This window comes from Trachurus trachurus, assembly GCF_905171665.1.
Source record: "Trachurus trachurus genome assembly, chromosome: 15".
Classification (NCBI taxonomy): domain Eukaryota; kingdom Metazoa; phylum Chordata; class Actinopteri; order Carangiformes; family Carangidae; genus Trachurus; species Trachurus trachurus.
In genome coordinates, this window is record NC_139906.1 from 17,459,773 (window position 1) to 17,479,012 (window position 19,240).

General features: G+C 40.9%; 3 protein-coding genes across 3 annotated transcripts; 2 read left to right on the forward strand and 1 right to left on the reverse strand.

The window, feature by feature from the left end:
• Positions 1-2,727: 2,727 nt before the first annotated feature.
• On the reverse strand, positions 2,728-5,681 carry mettl18 (methyltransferase 18, RPL3 N3-histidine). Its single transcript, XM_083988764.1, has 2 exons — positions 5,293-5,681; positions 2,728-3,861 (listed from the first exon to the last, which is right to left on the reverse strand). Exons 1-2 carry the CDS (start codon positions 5,404-5,406, stop codon positions 2,902-2,904), a joined length of 1,074 nt encoding a protein of 357 aa, XP_083844890.1. The 5' UTR covers positions 5,407-5,681; the 3' UTR covers positions 2,728-2,901.
• Positions 5,682-5,794: 113 nt separating this feature from the next.
• On the forward strand, positions 5,795-9,932 carry zdhhc16a (zDHHC palmitoyltransferase 16a). The gene is made up of 11 exons (XM_083988294.1): positions 5,795-5,930; positions 6,856-7,113; positions 7,214-7,408; positions 7,516-7,604; positions 7,986-8,014; positions 8,105-8,238; positions 8,451-8,534; positions 8,628-8,701; positions 8,953-9,076; positions 9,225-9,295; positions 9,393-9,932. The coding sequence occupies exons 2-11, from the start codon at positions 6,880-6,882 to the stop codon at positions 9,493-9,495; spliced, it is 1,137 nt and encodes a 378-aa protein (XP_083844420.1). The 5' UTR covers positions 5,795-5,930; positions 6,856-6,879; the 3' UTR covers positions 9,496-9,932.
• A 2,083-nt stretch (positions 9,933-12,015) lies between these two features.
• On the forward strand, positions 12,016-18,688 carry ubtd1a (ubiquitin domain containing 1a; the record flags this gene model as incomplete). Its single annotated transcript, XM_083988477.1, has 5 exons — positions 12,016-12,067; positions 12,514-12,600; positions 16,783-17,010; positions 17,527-17,712; positions 17,819-18,688. 5 exons carry the CDS (start codon positions 12,016-12,018, stop codon positions 18,031-18,033), a joined length of 768 nt encoding a protein of 255 aa, XP_083844603.1. The 3' UTR covers positions 18,034-18,688.
• Positions 18,689-19,240: the final 552 nt, after the last annotated feature.

Here is a 19,240-nt window from a genome sequence, read left to right on the forward strand (position 1 = left end):
GTAGTCGTGATTGACTGGATGCAGTTCTGTGGTTTCACAGAGCCTACGGAGAGTTTCAGGGTCGTCTGAGGAATCCAACCATCCTCTCAACCTAAGTATTCCTGGAAGTGCTTCACAACCACTGAAATGAAAGTCTGTCCACTGGGCTGATGCAAGCACTTGAATCAGATGGTGGTGATAGTGCTCTTCGGTCACGGCACGAAATGACTCATCAGTTATAGCAGTACACTCCCACGAGAAGAACTTTGGGACAGTGTGATTGCTGACGTACAAATGGCCAGTTGTGTGTCTTGAAACCTCTCAAAGTAGGTTTGATATTAACTGTTGCTCCCTGAATTACTGGATCTCTTCCGTCATCCACAAAAAACTCCTTTCAGTGCCTGGAGTTAATATTGACAGTGACAGTAGTGTGTGATAATTACTCAATGTTATCTCAGTCACAGTGGGTTATTCAGATTGGGTGCACATTCTTTTAGGATACACACAGTAGAGCACAATGATCTGAGGAAGGCCACACCTGAACACATTCAGGAAACTCCTATCTTTCTGGCAGTTGGATTGGGAAACAACCAGTTCTACAGCCTAATACAGACAAAAAAAAATCCCCCGTGAGGACACTAACCCAGTGTTTTACAGCCTGCACTCAGAGAAACAGCTCTCATACAAACACATGATTGGCAAACATGGTATGACAGTATGACATAAACACTTTTGAGCTGCTGTTACTCATAAATGTGGAAGTTGGTGTTTCTATATAACTGTCTTCAAAAAATGCTACACTGTTAAAGGTTTCTAGCTCACAGTCTTCTATAGTTATATCTGACAATCGTAAATAAATGATTTGACCAATTTGAAACAAACTTTTCTACCTCTATACCTTACCCCACTCATTCACTGAAGATATTCCTTCCAGATCCTGGATATATCTAAAATATATGTATGTCCTCATAAAGGCCTCCCGGCGCAGTCCTGTGTCAGTCGAGCTTTGGACACACTTCAAGCAGTCCAATCTCAACAAAATGATGTTTTAGCGGTGAATCAGCAGCAAGTCTTTCCAGTCTGAATGAAGTTACAGTAAAGCCATCCATCCCCTGTTCACCTGCCTGTTCTGCTCGCTCTCCCACGTCCTCCCGGTCCAAAGGAACGATACTACATACTGTCTGACATTCAGAGAAAAAGGACCTTAAATACCACCACCTTTCACATCACCCATCAGCCTCCCTCCCTCCTCTCTATCTGTTTTTCATACACTCCCTCTGTACGGTAAGCCTGAGTGTCACTTCCCAGTAAGAAGGAAACAGTGGGAGTGAACAGCACGCCCCCTCACAGTGAATCAACACATAATAGTTTCTGAGGAAAACCATCTGACTGGCCCTGCCCCCTGTTCCCATAAAGTAAGCAGGGGAAAGGCTGCGTCGACTCGAGGAACCAGGAATTCCCCCACAGGCCACGAACAGCTGTCGAGATGAGAGACCATGACGAAGCGGGCACACTGGAAGTTTGCTGGCCAGGCGTATGCAAACAGAAACTGTGTTAGGTGTCTGTTTATGTGCGTAACAGTGAAAAGACATTTGACACAACAGTATATTTACACAACATGTGATTGGAAAATCTGTCCCCACGCTGTGGGTTGTTAAAATGCAGAGTCATGTTTGAGCTGGTGACACCGTGTTTCCTAAAAAACAGTTTTTATCTCTGCTAAATATTGTTTATCAGCAAAGCAGTGCACACTACTTGCGTCATGGACATGTTCAGGATGAGGTCGATTCATGTGAATATTTGTGTAGCTTGAGTCATTATTCAGGTGAGGTTTGATAGCAGTTTCTTATCAAAAACACTGTTGTCCTAAAATAACTTTGTTTGCTCTGGTCACGGTCAAGCATGACCAGGATGTGACACTGACATCACTCAGACGGACGTGACAGGACCGGATCAGCAGCGGCGTAAAAAAAAAACCCAGTTTTAGAACAGCAGACCGAGACTCACAGCTCAGTCACCACGTAAAAATCCTATGATTTCCTCATTCTCTTCACCTAGTCACCTCATACACCAGAAACTTGCCTGAACTTGATGCATACTTCCTCATGAAAAAAGCCCTCTCAGATTAATTCGATGGTTGTCATTGACTTGGCTAAAAAAGAGGGGGATTCCTAATGGTGTTGGGAAGAATGACCTAATAGTTCCCTTCTGGTATTTGGATGCATTTTTTGCAAGCATTTCCAGGATGTAGATATACTCATAGTGTGTTATGGGTTTTGCTTTTGCAACACTTTGTCTTACGGACTGAATTTACTTAAGATGCAAACCAAAAAACCGAACAGGGGGAACCATTACTAGAATAAATGATACAGAGACCCCATAGAGTCCCATCATTGATGTGCAGTGACTCTAGAATCCACTTTCAAACTACATCCTTGGGCTGGTGGGATAAGTTGCAATTGACATTTTGCACCGGACTTCAGAAACAAGCCTGGCTTTCATGCTGCTGTTTGAACACTGGGGAAATCATTCGCAAAGGTCACTGAGCCCATTTCCTTTCTTCGCTCACCATGCATCTAAAGACCTGTAACAGCCCCTTTCAACTGCACTTCAGTTACTGGCAGACATATTCAAATTACTCTATAGGAAGTGAGAGCAGGTGTAGATGACCAAAGAGCACATAAGAGATGAGACAGCATTTTTTATTACAACTATTCTTTGTTTTGCCACTGTTTCCTTAATGTACATTATACAAGTTTCATATATCCATCCATCCATTAGCTTTGCTGCTTATCCTTTGAGGATCATTGGGGGAGGGTGTGAGCCAATCCCAGTTTCATACACAGGACTGAAACAAATCTAGATCATATTTATTTTCGTGAAATAAAATCCCTATCAAATACAGAGCAGGACACACCTTATTCAAGTGTCCTTTGGTGTTTTAAAATGTAGGACTACGACATGTCTCTGAAGTCCTTCATCCCCATCCCACCGGTGATCCACGGAGAAAGTTCCCCTCTGCTTCACAAACGTTTCAAACAGGTGCAGTCCACCGCCGACACCGAAGTAGTGGGACTTGGTGGCGAGGTAGACCAGTCCATCCGGTGCCAGCAGTTTGTGGAGGGTGTCATGCAGGGCAGGGTAGTAAGCCGTGTTGTAGATAGTCTCTGATGTCAGGATGAGGTCATATTTGGTTTGTTGACCCGCCTTCTGAACCAAAGCAGGAAATGTGCTCCAGTCGCCAGAGAAAAAACGACACTTAGTAAGCAACGGATGCTGGGATAGGTCTACGGCTACCTTCTTTGGAGATGGGCTGCCATCTTTTATCTCTTCCAACTTCTTTTTACAACCATCCTCCTCTTCTATTTTTCCCTTGCTCCTCCTTTCCTTGTCATCCTCACTTTCTATGTCATCATCCTCTTGGCAGTTTAGTATTACATTTGGCACTGTGAGCTGTTCAATAACTGTACTGTTATAATCTTGAAAGTGGATGTGTCTGGCTCCTCTCTTCAGAGCTAATATCCCCAACAGCCCCGCACCGCAGCCTAAATCTAAAACTGCCTTTCCCCCAAAGGTCTCTCCGTCTTTCTCAATGAGCTCCAGAAGGTCGTAAGTGCACTCCCACACCTTCAGCCCTCCCTCGTACACGCCAGGGATGAGATCAGACCTCTGCTCTGTGGTGCGAGAGAGAATTTCCTCATTGTCCTCTCTCTCCGAGGCCGTCCTCTCAAAAACCGTCTCGTTGAGGAAGTGGAGAGGGGGAAGAGTTCCGATGGTAACCGTTTCAGAGACGGCATCTGTGAGGAGGAACTGTGGGTCAGATGGCGGAAAGTGCTCTTTGGCTTCCTTCACTGGCTCTGCTGGATTGGTATCGTCCCGTGTCTGAAAAATACAAAGCAGAGCGCATGGTTAGGGAGCAAATGTTTTCCCTCAGCTGGGAGAATGTATGACTATGCAATGAAGGAGCTTGAGGCACATTTGATTGTTAAGTTATAAATAATTATACTCTATTCCTATTCAAATTATCAGGGTGCCTTTTGGTTAACTTGAAAATGTGAGTATCATTAACACCCTGTATTGTGTGCTGTATGCAAACAAGATCAACTTTATATTTTACTTAAACAATTTAAATAGAAAATGAAAGCTATCACTTCATGTAGAACTTTCCAATACCAATTTACTTTAATAACTTACTAGTAATTAGTTACTTCATACTCTGTTACCTCTGTAATATACTAATGACTGGTTGATCAACTTACAGGTAAGGCTGTTACAAATCAGCCATATTGTCACACCATGCAGCACAACACTATAGGTAAAAAGGCCTGACAAGTGTGTCTCATGCTTCTGAACTTTGCGGTCAGGTACAACAATAACAACTCATACAGTAGTGTACAATCAGCATTGACTGATTTCCGCAATGACTCTTTATTGACATGGCACTGCTCTGTGACGTCAATGCTCCTCGGCAAAATAGACCACCAACCTACAGGCTGAAAGGGCCAATTAGAAGAGGACTTTTCACTTTTGATTGATTAAATTACTAGCACAGTGGAAATTTCTTGGTGAAATTCTGTGTATATTTGAACAGAGTGTGGGTGTGTGTATTTGTGAGAGGGTGTAGCTCGCCAGTTTTCCTCTGTGCTCCATTCAACAGGCAACCCAAAATGTTTTGACTTTTCCTGCTTCTAATGAAATTGATGACTTAAAATTCATACCTATATTTGGACTAACTGCTTTTGTTGAAAACTTTGATTAATTCTTAACTCTAGTCTAGAAAATACAATTGCTTAAAAGTTATGTTATTTATCATATTATAACACATGATATAAAATGAAAGATTACTTAATAATGATGAGTTTATGATTTATCTTTGGGTGTTTTGGGTGCAGAAACTGCATTAAGTCTCACATCAGTTGACCAGATCACTATACTGCTTTTTCTTTACTCATCATCTGTATTCTTATATTGTATTTCATTTTTATAATCTGATGTAAAGAAATGATTCAAAACCTCTTAAATTGACACTAATGCACAATATATGTAATCTAATTACTTTCGCTGTATATTTTGTCGTCATTGAGCTTACTCATTGTCCTCGGATCTCCTGCACTGTAATACACAGGAAAGTAATATTGTTCCTGTAATAATAAAGCTATAGCTGGAATAAAAAGGCAGATCTACGCCTATGGCGCTGAACCAAGGGGCCTTCCTTGCACAGTCCCCACCTAATACAGTAACACACAGCACTGCATGTGCATGCTCTATGTAACTTAACCTAAAATGCACAATTTGTGAACTATGGTTACTCACAGATTTAGCAGGATCGTCTTTCTTTACGTTTTGCAGCCCGTTTCCATCCACGTCGTCCGGGTTTAGTGTTTGTGCTGGGACGTCGAAGTTAAAACAAAATGACATGATGACCATTAACACTACACACGGTTAGTTTGAGTTTATAGAGTTGAAGTCCCCCCCGTTCACCACCACAGGCTCCACATGGCAAGCACTGCGTGCTAGCGTAGCTTAGCTTAGCAGAGCAGCTGTGTGTAAAAAAAAGACTACAACTCCCACAATTACGAGCTCCAACGCCGCTACCTTGTTACGTTTCTGTTAATGAAACAAAGTCGTCTGTTAAAACGAGATAAAGGTGTTAGACACTTGTGTTACTCCTTAAACTTGAACACATCGATGTAATCTACTGTAAATATCTGGAGAAACCATGACAACATTGATTACTTCCGGACTCCGAGTTCCATGATGCCTTTCGCCGCCCCCTGAGGCGCATGCGCACTATTTCCGGATCAGGATTCGGATCTAAAAACTGTCATACAGAAGATCCCAGCTCCTGCTGTTCATCGCCAATATGTGGCAATAATCCCGTTTTTTTGCCTCCGTTTTGAAAATGTCGACGCGAGGCCCGGCTTCGGCAGTGTTCTTGCATTTATAGAACAGTGAGTATCTCCTAGTGTAAATCTGAAATGTTTATTATTTATCAGAGGATGAGCTGCCTGCAGCAAACAGCGTCGCGCGTTTGAGTAGGAAAAACAGTAGCCTATGTGACATCCTAACAAAAGGGATTTTCGGAGCGACGAGATTCAGTGTGACTATTATTCACAGCCCTGTGTTTTATGCACATTTTTTATTCTTTTTGGCCTTTGGTGACAGATGTAGCTGAGAATCTTGCACTGTGAATATCATATCAATGTCTCATGAAGCTGAATGGAGCTCCTGTCACAGTCAGCTCCACTCCTGACCGCTGTCCCTAAAAATCTCAGGAAGCTGCTGTGTCCACACAGACGCTACCGTGTCAGGAATGCAGCAAAGCAAGACTGTCGTGTCAGGCCAGACTGAATATAAACCTGTGCCAAGCCATTTTCATTGACACTCCTCTGTATGTCAAGTTAACACACGAGCTAACGCTCTGGCTTCTGTACCTGACGAGGTTCAAGTGTCAGCTGGCACAGACTTTCTTCTAAGAGTTATATAAAGGGCTCTCAAATACAGCATAAGGTAAGTTCGATGTCAAACACTGGCAAAATCTTTTATAGCAGAAATGATTACTCAGTGGAAAACTGTTTTTCAAGCTAACATGCTAAACTGTGTCTATTCACAACTGTTTATGTGGATGAGCTGCCTTTCTGTGTCTGAAGTAATTATAAACTAAATATCTTGTACAGGGAGCTACACTGGGTTTGAGTACATTGAAATCGTGATAGTTGTTAGCATTGTGTCTTGTTAGTGTGAATAACTTTATATGCCTCATCTGTAATTATTTTTTACTATGCATCAAGTACCGACAGGACTGGATTTCTGAGTAGCATGCCTGAGTAAACTTGGCATCCAGCTAAGTGAGTCCATTGTTTGTTTTCCTTGCAGGTGCGTACATGTCACAGATGCAGGATGAGGTGGTGTCCCGGCCCTGTTCTCCACCTGCTGCGTGGTGTGCGGTCACGGTCATGTACCAGGAGGGGAAGGAACAAGCTCCCGCAGTGGATGAGGGAAATATGGGCTTACATGAGACTGCTAGTGCACTCACTTTACTTTAACTCCCTCACTGACTCGGATGTGGTTTTTGACTCCATCTTTGAACCGGTGTTTTGGACTGTGGACTACATCACTCGCTGGTTTGGCACTGTGAGTGTGTGATTCGTCTGTGTCCTCATTAGATTAATCACAAGGAGTTTTTAAGTGTTTCTCTGAATGAAACTCTCTCTCCGATGTCTTTGTCTGGAAGGTGTTTGTTTGCCTGGTGGTGATCCTGACCAGCTCCATCTTGTTGATAGCCTATATGGTCCTACTGCCTCTGGTCCTCAACACTTACTCCCCACCTTGGATCGCTTGGCACCTGTGTTATGGACACTGGAACCTCGTCATGATCGTTTTTCATTACTACAAAGCCACCAAGACCTCCCCTGGGTTCACCCCCACGGTAAGACGTCAACTCCATTTGTCTGTTGTGCACAAATAACAAAACTAATCTAGGCTTGAATTAAACTCGCAGTTAGTAATGCTACAAAAATGTCTTATTTAAAACAGGAAAAAAATGACACTCCCTTTGTGGCAGTCTGCAAAAAATGCATAATGGCTAAACCAGCAAGAACACACCACTGTGGCATCTGTAACAGGTGAGTCAGTCAGTGTCATTGTTAATCTGATGTTTCTTAAAGTGGTGAGTGGTTTACCCTAGAGCGGTGGATCTTTTAAAAATAATATACATATATATAATTACATTTTTATTTGTTATATTTCACAAAAAGAGTACTATTTTTAAATGCATTTGATGACCCACTTGCAGTACCTTAGGTTAGAAATAACTAAACTAGACTATCATGTCATGTTGCTACCTGTCTTATTTGGACCACTTGTATTTTTTTGATAAAAAGACGCTTTCAGCTGCTTAGTGGAATAATGGAGTTGCTAGGACCAGACCAGTTGAGCCAGAATCACATACATATGTTGTACTTTAGCTCTGTGATAAGACTAAATATTATCTTGTTCCCTTGCAGGTGCATTCTGAAAATGGACCATCATTGTCGTATCCTTTGCGCCAACATTATGTTTGTGATACCAGAAACCATATAACGTCACTAATGAATTGTGGTTTACCTTAATGGCGGCATCCCAGCGTGGTTGAATAACTGTGTGGGCCACTTTAACCACCGTTACTTCTTCTCCTTCTGTCTCTTCATGACCTTGGGCTGTGTTTACTGCAGCATCAGTGGCAGAAACCTGTTCCTCGATGCATACAATGCTCTTGAGGTGAGACACTCACGCACACACATACACCACACTGTTGGACTGCGGTTGATTAGGCCTGCTTGGTGTTTTTTACCCTTCTGAGGCTTGTCAGATTTCATCTGTTACGTTTCCTCTATGTCTGGTGTCCTTCTCTGGGGGGGTAAACTGTTCCTTACTGACACTGGCTTGTCTCTGTCTTTAACGCTCGGGTTTCTTGTGGGCCGCTGCATTAGCGCTTGAAGCATTTGGATGTGGACAAGCCGGGGGTACCGGTAACAGGGATGGCAGTTCTTATAGGGCTTCTGCCCCCTGGCCAGGTACAGACTCAAAATACTCTAAATAGCATCATTGGTCTTATCTTTTATTTATTAGTTCTGTAATAATTGCTCTTTTTATTTTCAACATATCAGACTCCTCCAACACCGTACACCTTTAAGGATAAGATGATAAATAAGAGCATCATCTACATGTGGGTGCTCACCAGGTAAAACATGCATTTCATGTTGTCCTTTGCCATGTAGGGAATAAAATCAAGTTTGCAATTTGTTTGATAGGACTTTTATCACTTCCTGTTAGTACAAAACTGTAAAGTATATTGAACACTTTCATACCAACTCCTATAAATCACATAGTGTCTGGATGTTACGTAGAAGTAAGACGTGGACACGTTGACGTCTTGTCTTTTATTACCTTGGCAGCAGATCAAATAAAGTGTACTGTCTTGTCTTCTTGCAGCACAGTGGGAGTAGCACTCGGGGCACTGACCATTTGGCATGGAGTTCTCATATCTAGAGGAGAGACGAGCATAGAAAGACACATTAACATCAAAGAAATGAAGCGAATGGCAAAATGGGGAAAGGTGAGATTAAATGTTAAAGTAATTAAGGTTGCAATAAATTGAGCGGTTTTCTCACAAACCTGTAATAATTGGTAAGTGGTAGAAACCCATATACATTTTTAATAACCTCTTCCCCCTTCTTTTTCTCTTTCTCTAACTGCTCTGCCAGGTTTATAGAAACCCCTTCAACTATGGCAAGTTGAATAACTGGAAAATCTTCCTTGGTGTGGAGAAGAGAAGGTGTGTTTATCTAATTGATTGCATCATGTATGACCAGCACAGACATATGTGCTTTATCACTCCCATTTATCTTCATTTTGTTATCTTTTGTCTGTAGTCACTGGGTGACTCGTGTTCTCCTCCCCTCGGGACATCTCCCATTTGGTGATGGGCTGACGTGGGACATCTTCCCAGTTAAAAAGGACTTGATACCTGTATGACGGATCCTACCTAGGTGTCCTTTGTAGCCTACACTCGACTGTCTTCAACCTCCTCTGGTTGCTTAATCTGGTAGGCTTAAAGGATCCTTGTGTTGTGACTCTGTACAACTGAAGAGCTGGGGTCATGTCAACCTCAAATACCTCAAAAACTTGCTGTGGGATTGCTCGTGGTTGATGATGGTCTACATTTTTCAGCTGTGAAACAGCTGTGTGTCATGGATGAGTTGTTCTCCTCTGGGTTTTACTAACAACTAGTCATACTTGACTATGAGCTATTGATAGGTTTTTACAAGCCACAACATTGACTGACATATCACTGGACTGTGAAGTACCTGTAAAATAATATTTCCTTTTTTTGAAACAGACAATCTCTGCTTGTTCTGCCCAAGCTGATATTTGTCTAAAAAAATAAAACAAAACCAAAAAATAAAGCCAAAAAAGTTTTGGGACAAAATGGTTAATCTCTCCACCATCACCACCACCTCCATTACTTGCATTCTCCAGTCCAATATTATCATTATGGAAACTGAATTACCATGATATTGTGTTATTTATCTGTATTTTGTACCTGTTAAGTTAATAAATCTTTATAACTTGCTTTATTTGAATACATTTTCATTGTCAGTTTTTTTCACTTATTACTTATTATGGCACATTATTCTCACAAATGCACAGACCCAGACACATGCTACCAGTAGATCTGCAAAAGTTTACAGTTCTAATAAACAGACACAACAGTGGAGATGCACTTTGACTAATGAAATATTTCAGTCTAAATGATGTTGTTTGAGCAAATGTCTTGCCAGCATGAAATAATGAGTTGGTGGAGGATGTCGTGAAAGGAGTGAGACAAATATTTGACACGTATGCAGCAAAGAGAACTAGAGAAATTGTTTTTTCAGTTTAGAGGCGAATGTAAAGAAAGTGGTTGTCAGATAAAGAGAGAAGAGATTAAAGGGTGATGACAGATTTCAGCCTGTTTCCAACCCTCGAAACCTCCTCATCACACCCGCCCACTCTGACTGAAACTGACTACACGCACACACACCTGTCAAAATTCAGTCTTCCAGCAGATGTCAGTGTTTGACATGTCAAGGTTAGGGTTAGATAGATCAGATAGATAAGATAATTGATAATAACTAAGTATGGGGCTATTGTTCTCATTACTTCATGATATGCTTATTCTAAGATGGCAAACATCTTGGACATTTTTTCACGACCTCTCATGTCATCATTATTTCAGGTACATTTTTGTTAACCTGTAAGTATGCTTGACTACATCAGGTATAATCAAGTATACTTGATCTCATGTAGTCACACACACACACCACAACACCACACACACTCTCGCTCTTAGGGACTTACATGTGACTTTGCTCTGTGGAAGCTGAAGTTGTTCCAAAAGCAAAGACAATCCCTCATCCTTATCAGGCACCAAGATGAGCTTATTTGTAGAGTTAAGAGTTAGGGTTCTCCTTTGACTCGTGCACACACTTTCACTGTATGTGGACCTGCACTGTATTTAAGATACTGCTGACTCTCCACCCCTTCAATGGATAAACAATATAGAGATAAGTTATTTTTTGTGCCAGGATAGGATTAAACCAATGAGGATTTCCTTGTTACCAGAACAAGATACAGACAATCCAGTATGATTTTAAACCTGATAATTAGATTAATTATGAATTTATTGAACATAATCTGCAGTATGGTTTATTCTACACTGTTTTTTTTTTCCAAATAGTTAATAACTTTACATAAATCAATCTTGCTGCTTAAAATTTGGATTTTGAAACACAGCAGCTGATTTCTTATTTTAAATGAGAAGAATACAACTTCAGGTGTATGTTTTTATTATAGATGCCACATTTTATGAAAAGAGATAAGTTAAGATGTAAACGACTTTGGCTGTTGAGAAACGTCAAGTGACCGTCAAAACAACAACAAAAAAAACAACTTCCGCTGTACACTTCAGATTAAAAGCCTCAGATTAATATTCAAGTACATTGCTCACCAAAAGTAAGTTGATTTTACATTTTTAAAAGCAAATGTGTCGTAATTGATAGTTTCTATAGTGACACTATTTTTAAACGCTTGTCTTCAAACAAATGGGTAATTAATTGTAGTCGGTAGTATTATTGTGAAGGTGTAATTTGTCAGTCTCCGCTCTTACTTTGGTAAACATGACAAAGTATAGATAATTGGCCTAAACAGCGCATGCGTGCAGACTGACAAGGATTTAATTCTAGCTCAGTGCAAACGGATTGTGCGGATGAGCTCCATTCATTATGATTCGGGGGGAACAGGGACATTGATGGTTGCAGTTTTCCTTTTATTTTGGAGAAGCTGCTGAGATTTCCTGGAGGCTCTGCAGAGCCCGCCGGTTCTGGTGGGGACACACTGCCCCCCCTCAACCCCCTCCTCAGTTTGGGTCTGTCAACCTGCTGAGTCGCTCCTTCCGCGCTGCTCATCGTCGCGACGTCAGGATCCGGTGATAACTTCACTTGGAAGCAAGTTCGGATGTGGCAAGCAAACTGCAGACGGATGCATAATTTAGCAGACTGGATTTCCGGTAGGCAAAAATGTAACACATTTTACTTTTGTGGGTTCTGATATGTCAGAAAAAGGCCTGTGACTGATAAGATTGCAAGTCAATAAAATCCCATCTGATCTCAAATTGGTTAAATGACATCAAACATGCATTGTAATGATGCATGGTCGCATTTTGAGTGAATAGATGTTATTGGGAAAATCAGAGCAAGGGTGGCATGAGGTTCAGGCGCGTGTCCCTGTCAGCTGGCAGTACACGTGACATAAACATCGGGGCTGGTCTGACCTCACACAGGAGCAAGGACTGCTGAGCTGTCATTATTCCCTGATGATGCTTTCACATACATTTCACCATTAATTGTTTGTTTATCATCATTACCATGCATTAAGAAGCATTTGTGTTCGACTATGTGGTTAAATGTGATGCAGGATGGACTGATGCTTTTTTCTCCCTGGTGCGGCATGTAGGGACAGTGATGGGAGGCTGTGTGGGGAGGAGTAGGACGGATGGACAAGGGAGTGCCCGGAGCTCGACAAGGAGCAAAAAACGTGGAGGTGAGGATGTGGAACTCTCCAGACTGCAGCCAAAATAGCAATTATGTCAATGCACTGGGGAGATGTCTTCAAATCAGAAAAGTATAGGAGACTGTTTCTATACATTCACTTTTGCAGAGAGAGTCATCACAAGTCAGTTGAAAGGTGGTGCTTACTAACAGCCTTGCAGGTCTGGCACTGTTACGTTGAATTCTTATTTTGTCAAAAGAGAAATCGCTTCTATGTCAATACATTAAAATACAAGTGTTACACACAATACTGCACAGTAATGACACCAGGATGCACTGTCAATACAAGCACAGCACAGCACAGCATATTACACCTTGTACAGCACCTTGAGAGCATAAGGAACATACAGTACTGATACGCCTGAGATGTGCAATAAGACATACAACAATTCAAGCATTCATAATGAAATGCAGGGTGATTTCTATCTACACCCTGCGCTGCACGGGCGTCTGTCTTGCTCTGAAAGCTTACTGTCTCAGGTGTTAAATGTTTCAGACGCCATGGCTTAGTCATGTGTCTAATCTGTGCTGAGGACCTGCGCTGATGAGGCCAGTGTTTTATATAAACACTCTTCAGTCTCATTGCCTGTGCAAGAGCAGCTGTGAGCTCCGCTGGATTGTCATGCATTATGTATTGAGCAGCAGCAGCAGCAGGGGCCGGCACAGAGAGTTTTCATATCAGAATTTGACCTATTTGGTGCATGATTGACCTTATGCCGACCTGCTGCAAAAATATATTGACATGTAGAAAGAGGTAAATATACCTACAGGATAGATATAGACATTGACCTCTCAGGTCATGTCTGTTGGCCCCAGACGCATGAGCTCTTGAAATAGTTCAGCATCTCCAAGACATGTTTGCATGCACTCATATATGGCATGCAGGTAAACAGTCACCTGTAGGGAGCAGTTCTCAGTGGTGCAGTGGTTTCTCCTTCACGCAGACTGTTATAGTCTGACAGGGGTTTATTGTCTGTTAATAGGTTTAGCATGTTGCCTTTGGGCATTTCTATCCTGTCTCTAAATAGAGCTGATAGGATTAGGCCTCTTCTGCAAAGTCTCCTGGCTTGGACACTCAACGTACTCTCCCCCTGTATTCCACCTCTTTCCATGAACTTCTCCTATGGTATTTTGGGCTTTTGGAGTGTTTGTTATTGCGAAGGATATAAGCGAAGTGAGCGTGGTTGCTTTTAAGCAACTGGGGACGTGTCACGGCGGTTAACGGAGCTCTGAATCTGAGCCCGAGCATCGCGGCAAAACAGATCAGGTGTTTGTCTCGTCAGTAGCGCGTCGTGTGTTGTTGTAGAGCGGTTGGACGCGGCAGGGGCTGGCTTCTTCCTCAGAGCTGCTCTCTGTAGCTCATTATTGAGGAACTTTTTGATGTACAGTAGTTTGACTCACATCAAACCTCAGAGGAAGAACAGCTATGGGAGTGCCAAACTCTAGGGAATACAACTACTATCACACTCCAACAACACCCCTCAGGATTATGCTGAAAAGTAAGTATAGATTTTTGGAAAAAAAGGAAAGAAAAATGCTTTCATGTTTTCTGTTTTGATGTTTGTGCAGACATAGCTTGCCTCGGAAGGTTTTGTGTAGACTTCAAGACTATGCTGTTGTTGTTGTTTGTTGTACTGAGGTTTCTTGAGGATTTATATATCACGCTTTTATTAATAGTTGCACATCAAATGAAGCAACAAGAAGGAAAAATAGCTAAAAACAAACATTAAAACAGATCATTACACAGTGCTGCTGCTCACTGACATGAATACTTTCACAGAGGCTGGCATCACTGTGATGGATTATGAGTTTAAAAGTTGTTGTCATGGTTGCAAAACTAATATGATTAGATAAACTGCCTATTAGCTCAGATGTTGATATTTCTGAGTTTGTGCATTTTGCAGTGCGATGGTTTCACGGTGCAGTGCACAACACTGACACAACAACAACAACTACTAGCGGCAGCTTCTAAAATAGAAATGGTGCAAAAATAATAACAGCCCAAAAACATCACATTCATTTACACAACTCAAATTCATTCTGTTCTTCCTGTGGTGGAGGTGTAGTTGAAGTTTTTCCATTCACTAGAAGCTTGAAGGGGGAAAAAAACATCATCCACTGACTTCAATTGAATTTGCTAAGCTTATATTCCAGGTACGTCGGCTTATTGCTGAGGTTACACCGGAGTTGATCTGTCTGTACGCTCACACTCAAACGTACACAAACAGTCTGGCTCACTGACTTACAACAGCAAAGATTTTTTTTTTTTTGTGTAATGCATGTTTTCCTCACTGATTTCATCCACCTCATTCTTGTAAACACAAAGCCATATCAAAAAGGTAACCAAGTTATGTTACAGTATGTAACTGGTGAACCCATGTTCATTGTTAAAACCTGCACTTGAAAAACGTCCATTAACCCCTCACAACACTTTTCTGAGAACAGGTTTTGTCCTTTAAGGATACAATTATTATTATTATTATTATTATTATTATTATTATTATTATTATTATTATTATTATTATTATTATTATTAGTATTATTATTAGTATTATTATCTGTAGTTGTTGTGAGGACATCTCTTGAATTAATTAATATGTCATCACAACAGTTCTGTGCAGCTCTGCATTATCTCAGTGTTTCCCCCGTCAGTCAGTTTGCTCATTAAGATTCCAGACGGCCACAGTATTTGCATTTTGTTTGGCTGGCATGTTAATTCACTCCTCTGCAACCTTGCAGATGCTTTTATCACAATAACAAAAACAGACATGAGCTCCAAAGACTCATGTTTGTGCAAGAGAAAAAAGCAAATAGTCTGTTCATTAACATAGTAATGTTGCACACACTAGATTAAATGAGAATTGAGTAAAAAAAAAAGAAAAAGAAAAGAAGAAGCAGATACTGTCTCCAGATTTGTTTCCTTCATTATAATTATGGCTTTGAAAGTATGCAAATGTTTCTTTGCTCATAAAAATAAATCCTAGTTTGTTACAAATGCATCAAATGTAGTAAATTGAAATGAATAAATTGTGTAAAACACAGTTTACACTTAATGTTCAGGTGGTCTCCAATGTCAGTGGTAAAGAAATAAATAGGAAATGAAGAAAGAAAGAAAGAAATGAATAGGTGTATATTGTGTGATAGGAATAAGACCTAATATCCATATAGTAGCAGAAACTCTGTTATAATGTTATAATGTATAGAACTGAGGCCAGTGTTTGTAGAAGTTCTACAATTTGAAGATGCGATGACGTAAAAATTGATGTGTAGTGGATTTGTATTTTTGTGTGCTCGCTGTGGTCGACGTGTGTGTGTTTTTGCTGCCTTTCATTGGCCAAAGGGTGCTCATCTCTCCGACCAATGCCTTATGGGACAGGGGCAGATAAATCCTGTTATGTGGAACCTGATTACTGCCCATAATCCACTGCTGCGTGTTTGTCTGAGTGTGAGCGCATGTCAGTGCAGATGTATGTGTTACTAGCCACTGCAGTAATCCACAGCACTATAAATAATCACTTTGATTTCCCTCCCTCTGTGAATCAAATTGACTTTCTTGGTATGTCGGTACAGTGGGTATACAGTATTTAGTAGATGCCAGCATGGAAACACCTGCAGTGGGTGTTTGCCCAAGCTTAAACACTTAAACACTGAAAGGAAAAACTTCTGACAATGATGTCTTATAATAAGTCTCCAACACTGACTGTTAGCATGTACATAAAATAATAAAGAGTACATTTGATGACGCTCCATCGTCAGCTTTGCACGGCTCTACTTAAGGTAATATATTATGAAGACATCTGAATCAAATATTTACATATAACATGATGCTGCAGAGCTTTCTAAGTGGTAAAGAGCTCAGTCATTTTGACAGCAGTTGTGACCTGAGCCAACCCGTCAACCACCTACAGTACATACTAAGCATGTTTCCCCTTGAGCTTCACCACAAACCTGATACCTAGTTTTACAACGCTATAATCCCTTTTAGCTGTTTTTGCCACGGCCATTATGCCATTAGGATAACCTAGCTAAAAAGTAACAAGAATTATGGCACAAAATAAAGCTTCCTGATTCCCGACTATACTGGCTTACAGTGTTTAGTTTTGTTCTTAGGTCAGTCTTTTATATCAGACTGAACACTGACATCTTCTTCTTTTTTTCTTTTTCTTTTTTCAAGGACGCAATGAGCCCCTCAAGAAGGAGCGTCCAAAATGGAAGAGTGAATACCCGATGACGGAGGGCCAGCTGAGGAGTAAGAGAGATGAGTTTTGGGATACGGCTCCAGCCTTTGATGGACGGAAAGAGATCTGGGACGCACTCAGAGCAGCAGCCCTGGCTGCAGAGTGCAATGACCTGGAGCTAGCACAGGCTATAGTGGATGGAGCCTGCATTACTCTGCCACATGGTACGAAACCGTCCACAAGCACACACACACATATTCTCAGATATGGAAATGTACTTCATCCAGCTATCAATTGTAAGCTGTAAATGTCCTGGAACGTCCAGCGCAAATGCATAACTCACTGTAATAATTCTCCAAATGTCAAAGGACAGTTTGGAGAATCCCATGCATCAGTTGTTCAGAGATTACTGCTGTAATAGTTACATAATAGTCGCAGTGCTGCGTGACCGCTGTGAATGGATTGGTGCACACAAAGCCATGACAGAGTTAGGAGGAAATAACACTCTGTTCATGCACATTCACGTACTGTCCTTGATTTGAGTTGTTTTACTACTTCAAGGATGCCAATGTGGTATATGTAAACACAATGTAAATGCGATGGCCTCATATTTCCACCTCGTAGACAATGGTTTGACATAGAAAAAAAGGTTTATGTAATGGGGTTGAATTTAGTTGCTGTCATTGATAGAAACACTTTTGGAAACTGGTTGCTAATGTAGGTCATTCCTCCCTCTGCAGGCTCTCTGACAGAGAGTTATGATGAACTGGGAAACCGCTACCAGCTCCCAGCGTACACTTTAGCCCCGCCTGTCAACCTCATCACTGAAACGTCCACTGAGAGCAAAGTTGCTGAATCCACACAAAAACAAGCTCAAGCTCCCCCATGCAGACAGGAGTTCCAGCTGCGGGTGCGATTATCAACAGGTAAGAAACACCCTTGTATGACCTATAACATATGGCATTCACATTAAAAAAACACACACACACAGAAATCTGCATCAACTCTATTTATGCCTTGTGATTTTCTTAGGAAAGGATGTGCGTCTGACAGCCAGCATGGCCGACTCCATTGCGGAGCTAAAGAAACAATTGGAGGAACAGGAAGACATCGACGTGACCCGCCAGAGGTGGTTCTTTTCTGGGAAGCTCCTGACTGACAAGACTCGTCTGCAGGATACCAAGATCCAGAAGGACTTTGTGGTCCAAGTGATCGTCAATGTGAACCCCTCAGTCATAACTAACTGAAGAATCAGACAGAGGTCAACGAGGTGAAGAAGAGACAAAGGATGTGCCGAAGAGGGCTGCAGGAATAGGAGTAGGGCTTGAAATTGTTGTCCAGTTGGTACTGCAGTGGAATTTTGTGTACATTTTTTATATAAGAAATTATTGCTTTTATATTGCTCCCTTTTGTATTTTTCCTTTTTCCAAACAAAATAAGAATATTGAAAAGCACTGAAACACTTTAGATTAAAAGTAGAGTCCTAAGATGCACATCCCAGTGTCTATCTGTCTGTCAATTCACAGCTCTGTTGTTTACATGGGTTCCCCCTCTTGTCATGTGTGTTTGTACTTGTGCTTATTGATAAACTGAATATGGTTCACCTTGGGATCCAAATAAGGGAAATGCATTCTCTCTTTTTTCATTTTTTTTTTTTTAAGATTTCTGTCATTCAATGTGAGAAATAGGCCGACGATGTAAATATCAGTTTCCATATTTGTTGTTTGGTCATGTGACTATATGCACACAACATTTTTAATTTGCTGTTTTTTTTGTTCATAACGTGGAAACTGAATGTAAGGAAGGCTCATTTATAAAAGGTAATAAGAAGGGAACTGTTTTTCTTTTTTATTTCATCACCACAAACAAGATACTGTAGTTTTATGTACAATAAGATGCTCAACTGTACGTCAATAACTTATCAATAAACATTGTAAATTTAATATCAGTGTCTGCTTTTCTGATTCTGAGTTACCACACCACTTGCATGGAAATGTTCCAAGTAAGAAAACAGGTTGTTGTTTCAAGACAAATTTGGGGATTTTAAGGACAAGAAAGAGAAATTATTTCTGTGACACAAAACTTTGAAGGCTTTCAAGATTTTTTTTTGTTTGTGCTTTTTTCCTACAGTGAAATGCTGGCTGCTAACATCTGTGCAGGCCTAACAGTCCTTCAAATTGAACAATCTATTCTGGGAAAATACTGTCATGATTATGCTATGGCCATAAACTGTAACAAGGGGGCCCAAGCAGAATTTGATTTGTCTTAAAGGTCAAAGATCAGCAGTCAGAATATGATGTAGCCTAGAGTAAATAAGATTAGTATTAATGGGGAATATAAGTTTCATAACTCTATAAAGCAGCATGGTTGCAAATCAAGTCCACTTATTATATTACACTTTGCAGATATACTTTTTTTTTCTTTCACAACATCTTCTTGGGAATGACTTTCCCA

Excerpts from the sequence above, each read along its gene's own strand:
- zdhhc16a (XM_083988294.1), top strand. The coding sequence starts at position 6,880 with ATGAGGTGGTGTCCCGGCCCTGTTCTCCACCTGCTGCGTGGTGTGCGG. Across the intron at positions 8,535-8,627 it reads GGCTTCTGCCCCCTGGCCAG|ACTCCTCCAACACCGTACAC; the intron begins GTACAGACTCAA and ends TCAACATATCAG. Across the intron at positions 9,296-9,392 it reads CTTGGTGTGGAGAAGAGAAG|TCACTGGGTGACTCGTGTTC; the intron begins GTGTGTTTATCT and ends TTTTGTCTGTAG.
- mettl18 (XM_083988764.1), bottom strand. The coding sequence starts at position 5,406 with ATGGTCATCATGTCATTTTGTTTTAACTTCGACGTCCCAGCACAAACA. Across the intron at positions 3,862-5,292 it reads AAGACGATCCTGCTAAATCT|ACACGGGACGATACCAATCC; the intron begins GTGAGTAACCAT and ends TGTATTTTTCAG.